The sequence below is a fragment of the Vigna unguiculata genome, unplaced genomic scaffold (assembly GCF_004118075.2).
Source record: "Vigna unguiculata cultivar IT97K-499-35 unplaced genomic scaffold, ASM411807v1 contig_55, whole genome shotgun sequence".
Classification (NCBI taxonomy): Eukaryota; Viridiplantae; Streptophyta; class Magnoliopsida; order Fabales; family Fabaceae; genus Vigna; species Vigna unguiculata.
In genome coordinates, this window is record NW_021011267.1 from 24,623 (window position 1) to 35,693 (window position 11,071).

General features: G+C 46.3%; 1 protein-coding gene across 1 annotated transcript; it reads right to left on the bottom strand.

Annotated features, from left to right (window-relative positions):
- Window positions 1-3,154: 3,154 nt before the first annotated feature.
- On the bottom strand, window positions 3,155-5,962 carry LOC114172428. The gene is made up of 2 exons (XM_028056909.1): window positions 5,366-5,962; window positions 3,155-5,257 (listed from the first exon to the last, which is right to left on the bottom strand). The coding sequence occupies exons 1-2, from the start codon at window positions 5,960-5,962 to the stop codon at window positions 3,155-3,157; spliced, it is 2,700 nt and encodes an 899-aa protein (XP_027912710.1).
- Between the last annotated feature and the right edge of the window lie 5,109 nt (window positions 5,963-11,071).

Genomic DNA, 11,071 nt, shown 5'->3' on the forward strand with positions numbered 1-11,071 from the left:
GAATTTTAAAGATGGGTTTTTTCGTGTGAGTATGGAGGCAGGGAATGAGCCGTGGTATTTGGATGAGGCGGGTGTGGCGAGGTTTCCGCTGTATTGGACGAGTTCGCCTACCAAGTGGGAGTTGGTGTCTAAAGATACGTTGGATTTAGCCAGTAGGCGGGTTGTAGAAGTTTTGGAAAGATTGCCGCCTAGGGCTCTTGGGAAGTGGATTGTGTGTTGCTACTTGACGGATGATCCGGGGCGGGATGTTTGTGGTATGTTTTCTGGTAGCTGTATGGGTTCGCGTGTTGGACTAATCTGAATGTGTTGCGTTTTTGCAGGTGTGATGGCTCATTACGCAAAGAAAGTGGGGGCTTCAGAAGATTTATTTGCTAAAATTAGGGATCAGCTAGCGACTTCTTCGAAGGGGGAGGGTTCTTCGAAAGCGCCTGCTTTGGCTAGTCCTGTGGTGGAGACGGTTCGTCCTGCTGCGAAAAGGCCGGCTGTCTCAAAGTTGAAGGGGGTTGGTAAGGATAGGAAAAGGTTGAGAGCTCTCGCCAAGACGGGGGGTGTTGCGCCTGGTGGAACTAACAACCCGGACTTAGGCGGTTTTGAGAAGGCGAAGGTGCAGATGAGGAAGGGAGTGGAGATCAAGTTGACGGATTCGGAGGTTGCACTTGTTGAGGCCGCCAATCCTGGGATGATTATGAGGGCATGGAATGAGCATACGTCCCGTGGACTTGTGCTGGGGCGCCGGTTGTCAGCCATGATGCAGGAAGAGATCGCTGCGGGTGACAAGAAGAAACTGGCCGACGAGCTGGCTACGTTGAAAGTGCAGGTGGAGCTTGATCAGCGTACATGGGATGAGGAAAAGAAGAAGTTGGAGGCTGAGGTGAAGAAGTTGAAGGTGGGCGTGTTGGCCGCGGAGAAAAAATTGAAGTTAAAGCAAGTGGAGGTGGATGAGTTGCAGGCGAGGAGGAAAGCAGAGTCTGAGGAGGCGGCCGATGGGATTAGCGGCTTACAGCAGGCCGTGTATACGGAACATGTAAAGGGGTTTGAGAAGGCGTTGAGGCAGGCTGATTTTTTGTATAAAGAGGTCTCTGTCACCGACTGTCGTTTCAACATAAATTTGGACATCTATGATAACAAGATGTTGGACGTGGCGGAGATTAGCAAACTGAAGGCGCTGGCCGAGGGCGAGGAGGTTGCACGGGATGAGGAGGGCACTTTGATGATGACTCCAATAAACGTTGGTGATGACCGTGCTTCCAACGAGGAAGGTGTGGGTGAAGAGGCCGAAGCTGAGGCTGCTGATGGGGATAATGACGCAGGGGAGGAGTAGGTTGTTTAGCGTAGTTTCTTGGGGCCGAGGGCGCCGAAATCTTTGTAATTTTCGTAATGTGGCTATGGGCCTTTGTTTGTTGAGAGCTTAATTTTGATTTGCTTGTTTGGGTACCTCTCTTTTGTTGTGCTAATCCGAGAGGGCCGCTATGTATTGACTTGTATGGTGGGAATGTTATTTGGAAATGAATGCCAAGCTTGTTTGTTCATATTCGATTTCATGTGGTATATCATTATACTTCTTGCTCGGTTGAGGTTTATGTATTTGCGTATACGTGCGGTTGGTTTAATGGTGACATGATTTGTTTCTGTTATATAATGCGCTTGGGTTGATATATCATGTTTAGTGAATCGGTTTCTTGATAGTGTATTACCGCTCGACGTTTTGGAGGAGTGGTTGAGGATACTCGTTTTAGCTTTCGACTAGCGGCACTTAGGGTAGTGGCTAGGAATTTGAATAGATTTCGACCAGCGACACTTGGGTCAATGACCGGGAACGTTAGTTCTTAATATCGACCAGCGACACTTAGAGTAGTGGCTAGGGGTGTTAGTTTGAGTTTCGACCAGCGGCACTTAGAATAGTGGCTGGGAATGTTAGTTCTTAATATCGACCAACGGCACTTAGAGCAGTGGCTGGGAGTATGAGTTCTTAATATCGACCAGCGGCACTTAGAGCAGTGGCTGGGAGTGTTAGTTCGTAATATCGACCAGCGGCACTTAGAGTAGTGGCTGGGAGTGTTAGCTTTAATATCGACTAGTGGCACTTAAAGTAGTGGCTGGGAGTTGCGATAGGACAAATCTTGAGTAATGGATTCCTTGTAATATATTGGTGGGTGGATACCTCGTTAAAACCTTCCTGGCCAAAACCCTACTTAGGGAAAAATGCCAGGGGAGGAAAGAGTACATCTGATTACAAGTACTGTTTAGCTAAAATAAAACTTTAAATGTGAAATAGTGCTCGGTAGTGGTTCCCCAGAAAGTTTCTCCAGACGATATGCTCATTTGCCGACGTCCTTTAGTATACGGAATGGGCCCTCCCAGTTTGGTGAGAATTTGCCTTCGTGTTTCCGTGCTTTACTGGTCATCCTCCAGACTAAGTCGCCCTTGTGGAGAGAGCGCGTCTTGAGTTTGGAGTTGTATCTTCTAGCGGCTCTTAATTTGGTCGCAAGGTCTTGGATGTGTGCCTTTTCTCGTGCTTCGTACAGAAGGTCGAGATGGGTATTCATACAGTCGTCATTGGATTGTGTGTTGTGGTGTTGCTGGCGTAGGGATGGTTGTCTGATTTCTACGGGAATCACAGCATCGGTGCTGTAGACAAGGGTGTATGGTGCCTCGTGGTGGAGGATTGGGGCGTGCATCTATATGTCCAGAGTACTTCGAGGAGCTCGTCTGGCCATTTCCCCTTTGCCCCGTCAAGCCGCTTCTTGAGTTGGCCGAGGAGGACTTTGTTTGCAGCTTCTGCTTGACCGTTTGTTTGGGGGTGCTTGACGGAACTGGTGATGTGTGTGATTTTCAAGTTGCGGTAGAATTCGCTGAGGCCCTTATCTATGAACTGGCGGCCGTTGTCAGTTATGATGGTGTGAGGTATTCCGTAACGACATATGATGTTCTTCCAAACGAAACGCTGCACTTGGTTGGCAGTTATGGTGGCAAGGGGTTCTGCCTCGTTCCACTTGGAAAAGTAATCGACTGTGATAAGTAGGAATTTCACTTGGCCTTTACCTGGTGTGAAAGGGCCGACTATGTCCATTCCCCATTTGGAGAATGGCCATGGTGAGGACACGTGGTGGAGTTCTTCCTGGGGTACATGCGTCACGGGACCGTGCTTTTGACATTAAACGCACTTTCTAACATACGTGGTGCAATCTCCCTCCATTGTCGGCCAGTAGTAGCCGGCTCGCAATATCCTGGCGGCCATGGTCTTGGGGCCCGAGTGATAGCCACAAGTTCCTTGGTGTATTTCTTGCATGACATATTCGGCTTGCTCGCGTGTGACGCACTTGAGCAAGGGTCTGCTGAAGCCTCTTCTGAATAGTTCACCCTCGGCTAAAGTATAGCACACCGCTTTCCGGGCCCAACCTTTGTCTTTGTTTGCCGGGGTGGTTCCTTCTTCTAGGTACTTGACCAAAGGTTCCATCCAGGTGCCGGCTGTGGTAATGTTGAGGCATTGATTAGTTTGTTCGATGGAGGGTATGCTCAGGGTGTGCTGCAAAAGTGACTTGTATCGCCCCTTCTTCTTAGTGCTAGTGAGCTTGGAGAGGATATATTCGATTAGGGCGGTTACCGTGTGGTAGTATTGCGAGAGCAAGGTGTCCTTGACTTGATAGTCGCCGTTGAGGTGCCCCACTGTGAGCTTGGAGTCTGTTTTGCAAAGTAACTTCTTGGCACCGACGTCGCGTGCTAGATTGAGGCCGGCTATTATGGCTTCGTATTCTGCTTGATTGTTGGAAGTTTTGAAATTGAAGCGTAGAGATTGCTCGACGAGGATGTCGCCGGGGCCTTCCAGTACTATTCCTGCACCGGCACCTTGGGGGTTTGAGGAGCCATCTACATGCATCGTCCACCAAGTGTCTTGGGTGGATGGGTGGTTTTGAAGGTCGTTGGTGAAGTCTGCTAAGCATTGTGCTTTGATGGGTCCGTGTGGCTCGTACCGGATGTTGAATTCGGACATTTCGATGGCCCAAGAAGATAGTCGTCCTGCCAAATCTGGTTTTTGAAGGATTTTTTGTACAGGATGGTCCGTTCTGACGACGATTGTGTGGGACTGAAAGTATGGGCGTAATCGTCGTGCTGCGGTTATCAACGCAAGGGCTACTTTTTCAATCATCTGGTATCGTGTTTCCGTGTCCTGGAGGATTCGGCTGGTGAAATATATGGGTTGCTGGGTGTTGTCTTTCTCTTGGACGAGGGCGGAGCTGAGTGCGCTCGCAGATGCTGCTATGTACATGACGAGGGGAAGGTTGAGGTGTGGTTTGGTGAGAATTGGGGGGGTGGTTAGCAGCTGTTTCAAAGTGTTTAAGTTTTGTTCGCAGGTCTCGTCCCAAACGAACTTGGCTGATTTCTTTAGTAACTTGATCATTGGTTTGGTTTTGTCGGCCAACTTGGGGAGAAAACGTGAGATGGCGGTTAACCTGCCCACTAGGCGTTGCACTTCCTTGACGTTTGTGGGACTTCTCATGTCGATTATTGCTTGGCATTTTTCGGGGTTTGCTTCGATTCCGCGTTGCGTGAGCATGAAGCCGAGGAACTTGCCGCTGTCGACCCCGAAGGTATATTTCTCGGGGTTGAGTCTGATGTTATACGTTCGTAGGGCCTTAAAGACTTCGGCCAAATCTGCCGAGTGCTGCTTGGGGTTAGGGGATTTTACGATAATATCATCTACGTAAACCTCCACTGTTCTGCCAAGGAGTGGGTGAAAGACTCTATCCATGAGGCGCTGGTACGTCGCGCTGGCGTTCTTGAGGCCAAAGGGCATGACCTTATAGAAAAGGTTGGCCGTCTCGGTGATGAAAGCGGTTTTAAGCTTGTCCTCATCGGCCATGGGTATCTGATTGTAGCCGGAATAGGCATCAAGGAAACTAAGTACCGCGTGTCCCGCAGCCCCATCGACTAGTTTGTCGATGCTAGGAAGTGGGTAGGCATCTCTCGGGCATGCTTTGTTTAGGTCCGTGTAGTTGACGCACATGCGCCACTTGCCACTGGGTTTCTTTACTAGCACTACGTTTGCTAGCCAGGTTGTGTCCTGGGCTTCACCGATGAATCCGGCCTGCTTGAGTTTATTGGCTTCTTCGATTGCTGCTTGTCTTCTGCTTTCTCCGAGTTTCCTCTTCTTCTGTGAAACAGGTTTGGCGTGGGGGAAGACGGACAACTTGTGGGAGGCTATCTTGGGGTGTACACCAGGGAGATCTGCGGCGGACCAAGCGAAAAGATCGGCGTTCTATTTAAGGATGCGTTCGATGTGGTGCTCTTCTCCTTTGGGGAGGGTGGTGCCAATTTGGAGGAATCGATTTTGCTATTCGAGGGGGAAGTGTCTTATGTCCCCAACGGGCTCGACCCTGGCTTCGGAGTTTATTCTGGGGTCGAGGTCGTCGCCTGCCAGGGATGCTTTGGCCGGGGATTGCTCGATATTGTGGGTTGTCAAGGGTGGGTGGGGAAGTTTTAGGCTTGCTATATAGCATTCCCTAGCGGCGCGCTGGTCGCCGTGTACCGTGATTATGTCGCCCTGCGAGGATGGGAATTTCGTGGCGAGGTGTGGGGTGGATACGATAGCTCCCAAGGCGTTGATGGATGGTCTTCCCAGAAGTATGTTGTAGGATGTGTGTGCCTCCACAACTAGGTAGCGGATGGGTATGGTTTTCGTTTGCCTGCCTTCTCCAAAGGTTGTGTGGAGGTCGATATACCCTTTGGTTGGGACCCTTTCGCCTGAGAACCCGTATATCGGTTCATTATGGGGAGTGAGGTCGGCTAGGGGTATCTGCAGTTTGTTGAAAGTTTTCCAATATAAGATATCCACGGAGCTTTGTTGGTCGATGAGCACTTTCTTGACTGCGAAGTTTTCAACTTCTATGGTTATGACCATGGGGTCATCTTGGTTGGGGTCGGTGTCTTGAAAGTCTGAGTCTGAGAAGGTGATGGGTGACATTCTTCTTATCGTTCTGCTGGACACAGCATGTATTGATTGGACTGCTCATAGGTGCCTTTTCCTGGAGGAGGATGACCTCCCTCCTCCGGTAAATCCTCCAGATATGGTTTTGATTGTTCCGCGTAGGGGTGGTCTATCGTCGGTTCGTCTGGGTTGTGGTTGAGCTGGCGCTCTTTGTTCTGTATGTTGGTTTGTGCTGAGGGGGTCTGAGCGTTACTTTGGTATCGCCTCATGTCCTCGACTCTGATAAACATGGCCGCTCTTTTCCTAAGCTCCTGCATGCTTATGGGGGGACGCATTGCTAACTCATCAGCAAAGGGTCCTGGCCGGAGGGACGTCATCATGTACATCAATATGAGATTGGGGGTGAGGTCCTTGATTTTCATGGCTATGGCGCCAAATCTGTCGATAAAAACTCGGAGAGGTTCTCCCTCCTCCTGCCTGAGATTGAGGAGGGCAATTGTGGTGAGGTCATGGCGACGACTCGTGTCGAACTGGGTGGTGAAGGTGGTGGTAAGCGTGGTGAAGGAGTCAATGGTGTAGCGAGGAAGGCTCATGAACCACTCTAAAGCCGACCCTCTGAGGGCCACCGAAAACGACTTACATAGGACGGTGTCGTCCGTGGAATATAACCCCACCTGGTTGGTGTAAATAGATACGAATTCGTCTGGGTCCATTGTGCCGTCATACGTCACAGTGGGCGCTTTCCACTTATGGGGTAGGGGAGTTTCTGCGATCCCGTCTATGAAGGGGTGGCGGTGATTCCTCTTCGAGGCGAAGGAGCTGTAGTTACCACCTCTTGTTGGCCCGGTGGGCCTGTATTCGCTTTCGTCTTCAGTTGGGTGGATGTCAACTCTTGAGTGGGGAGGGGTAGTGACCCTTGAGTTTGGGGGAACATCCACCCTTGACCGAGGTTGGTAGGGCTCCTCAGCTGCTTGGTCTGCTTCTATCTTCCGCCTAAGGCGAGAATTTTCCTCTTTCAATGCTTCCATTTCATCTACGTTTCTTTTCTTGTACTTTGCGAACTCTTGCTGCATCCTGGCTTGGGCCTCCAGAATGCGGGAGATCTCTGAGGCTGGTCCGGGGTCCCCAACTTCAGCAGTTGGGACCACGGGGGGGACGTCTGCTGTTCTGCTCCTCGTGGAGACCATCTTGTCTTTTTAGGCGGTTGCTTCAGACCTGTGAAGTACTCTTCGGCCCCACGGTGGGCGCCAGATGTTCTTACGGGACAAAAGGTTGTAACTCACATATCACTTGAGGGTTTCGGATGGCTGGTACCGGCTGTTCTTCTGTCGCTTTCCGGGGGCGGAGCAGGGGACCTGCAAAAGACACTCCGATGCCTAAGTCAGCACTAGTGATGTCAGAGTATCAGAATAATTTAATGCGTAATCAATGCATGGAAAAGTGTGCTATTTATACTATTTTACCTGTGGATCCTACTTGGAATGGGCTTTCTGGCCCAATCATCCCCTTTTTGGCTATTCTTGGATCCAGTGTTATAGGGAGGAAATTACCAATGGATCCTTCAGGGGTTTACGGTATTCGGTACTCGGTCATGAGGATCTTTGGGGTTTCAGGTTGACTGGAGTGGTTGTGTCGCGGATCTGGGCTATTTGGTGGAAAGATATCTGTAATGTGGGGTATGCGATCCGTAACGCGGGGTGGGCGGCCACCAGGGTGGTCGCCGAGGGCTGCGTATCTTGTGAGGGTTCCTTCTGTGAATATGCGGTCCCCAGTTCTGCTGAGGGCCGTGCTCTAAGGAGGGTGTTTGGTGTAGCGTATGCGGTTGGTGTGACCTAGGTTGAGTAAACGGTCGCAAGACTTTGAGTAAGCGGCCACGAGGCTTTGCTGGGGGCCGTATACTAGGGGTTGGGACCTTCCATGGCGTAATGTGATGTGGGCGGTCATCAGCCTTGTTGGGTGTTTCCTGAGCCGGGGGGCTTTGGTATGCGGTTGGCGGATGTGTTTAGTGCTGCGTACCTAGGCTGGGACATCAGCCTCCCAGTCTTGAAGAGATATTGACGTAAAGACTTACCGGTGTTGTGTTATTTTGCAATTTTCATTTGTGGGTTAAGGTCGTGTGCCCTACGGCTATACGCCGTGTTGATGAAGTTTCTTTTATTTAAATAAGGGCCCAATGCTTTGTAAAATTGGCTGACCAAATTGTGTTTGTGCTTAACCAATTAATGGGCTTTAGTTTTTCTTTATCTTCAAGTTGAAATAAGGGTCCATATGCCAACTTAAGAACCAAACTTTGGAAGATCAAGAGGACCTTTGCTCAAAGTTTGTGGATGACTTTTGGTAGCCTTAAATTCAGTTACAATCAACCATTAAGTAGCAGATCGTTATTAGTTTGAGTGGATCATTAATTAATAGCTTTAAGCGGGATGATATTGAAATTTATGTGTCTTTTGTAATTCTGATGGTTAAAGCTCCTATACAAGTTGAACCATTTTTATCAATGAAGGCAAGCTGAGTGTTATTCAGAAAATAAACGAGTTTTATCTCATCTATCTTAGTGAGAATGATTCAACTAAGTTCTTGAGTGATTCAAGAATCCATGAGTTTAATAAAAGATCCTTTATCCCTTTGTGTGTCTCAACTCTTAGGCTTATCTTCCATTCTTGGAAGTGTGATGTCTATCAATTTTCGTTCCATCTTCTTTTATGTTTCCATTTTCTCGTTTTAAATAATTTCTCAAATTTCTTGCTTGTTAGCATTCCATCAATGATAGATCAGTCAAACGAATCGAACCCTGTGGATTCACATCATTTGGTATTTAGAGCCTGGCTGTCTAGATTTGGAATAGGAAAGGAAGTTTATTATACAAAGTGTTTAACCGAAGGTCATCCATGTTTTAGTTGCATTCGATTACGGAAGCGAAAACAATGTTATGAGCCAAAGAATTGTGGAGAAACACCAGTTACCAGCAACAATTCATCTGGATCAAGCATGCATCAAATTCAGTACATGGCAATGTGTGAAAGAAGTATTGTGTGATATTGCTCCCATGGACTCTTGTCATCTTCTTTTGGGATGGGCATGGCTTCGTTTTAAAACACTCCATCTTGAAGAACGTTCCCTTTATTTGAGGCATGAGGGACATCAAAAGAAGTAGAAAATTATGACACCAAGACAAGTCAGTAAGGATCATCGTAGGCTGAAGGAGAAAACAGAAAACGAAAGAATGGGACACGAAGTAATATAAACTGCAGAAGGAAGGAAAAATAAAGAAAAAGAAATGGAAGTAGAGAAAGTTTATTCGTCAATGCTTTTTCTTCTATAGTTTGCCATGTCATTTTACAGAAACAAAAGGATAAGCATGTGAATTAAACACACCAACTTCCATGTTTAAAAAGGAAGCTTGTTCATAGTGCTTTATTATGCATTTGGTTCGTCGATAAGAAGCAAATTCGTCAAACACAATGCATGGAATTATTTATTGTTACATATCAAGGTGGGGTACTATTACCAAGAAATGTTATCGACGGATTGCAACCATTGGAAAGTAACAAATATCAAGTTGAATATGATCCTGGAGGAAGATAATTAGTTTCAACATGGGAAAAAATAAAAATCCTTCACAAGATCATAATAAACTTACATTAAAACTAGTGTCTTAAGATTCGGGACAAATCTTCTCGAAGAAGGAGGGTATGATGTGAATTGCATATGGGTCAAATGGAGGATGACTAATGCGCCGTGTTGATGCAGTTTCTTTTATTTAAATAACGGCCCAATGCTTTGTAAAATTGGCTGACCAAATTGTTTTTGTGCTTAACAAATTAATGGGCTTTAGTTTTTCTTTATCTGCAAGTTGAAATAAGGGTCAATATGCCAACTTAAGAACCAAACTTTGGAAGATCAAGAGGACCTTTGCTCAAAGTTTGTGGATGACTTTTGGTAGCCTTAAATTCAGTTACAATCAACCATTAAGTAGCGGATCGTTATTAGTTTGAGTGGATCATTAATTAAGAGCTTTAAGCGGGATGATATTGAAATTTATGTGTCTTTTGTAATTCTGATGGTTAAAGCTCCTATTAACCATCAGAATTACAAAAGACACAAAATTTTCAATATCATCCCGCTTAAAGCTATTAATTAATGATCCACTCAAGCTAATGACGATGCGCTACTTAATGGTTGATTGTAACTGCAATTAAGTCTACCAAAAGTCATCCACCTTGATATGTACCAATAAATAATTCCATGCATTGTGTTTGACGAATTTGCTTCTTATCGACGGACCAAATGCATAATAAAGCATTATGTACAAGCTTCGTTTTTAAACATGGAAGTTGGTGTGTTTCATTCACATGCTTATCCTTTAGTTCCTGTAAAATGACATCACAAACTGTAGAAGAAAAAACATTGACGAATAAACTTTCTCTAGTTCCATTTATTTTTCTTTATTTTCCCTTCCTTCTGCAGTTTATATTACTTCTTTTTCTCCACCAATCTTTGGCTCACAACATTGTTTTCGCTTCCGTAATCGAATGCAACTAAACATGGATGGCCTTCGGTTAAACACTTTGTATAATAAACTTCCTTTCCTATTCCAAATCTAGATAGCCGGGCTCTGAATACCAAATGATGTGAATCCACATGGTTCGATTCGTTTGACTGATCTATCATTGTGTGACAATGAGCAAAGACAAGGATCCACTTGAAGAACTTGGAGGACCTATGACAAGGTCTAGAGCAAAGAAAGCAAAAGAAGCTCTACAACAAGTGTTGTCAATATTATTTGAGTACAAGCCCAAGTTTGAAGAAGAAAAGACAAAAGTTGTAAATTGCATCATGGCCCAAATGGAAGAGGACTAACGCGCCAGATTAATGCAGTTTCTTTTATTTAAATAAAGGCCCATTTGACATCTTAAGAACCAGCCTTGGAAGACTAAGAAGACCTTGCTGAATAATTTTGGATGACTTTTTGGCTGCCCCAATTTCAGTTATAATTAGCCATTAGGTAGTGGACAATTATTAGCTTGATTGGTTTATTATTAGCACTAGTGGGATATAATGACAATTAATGGTCTTTTTGTAACCCTAATGGTTAAAGCCTCTATATAAGCTGAACCATTTCTTATCAATGAAATCAAGTTAAGT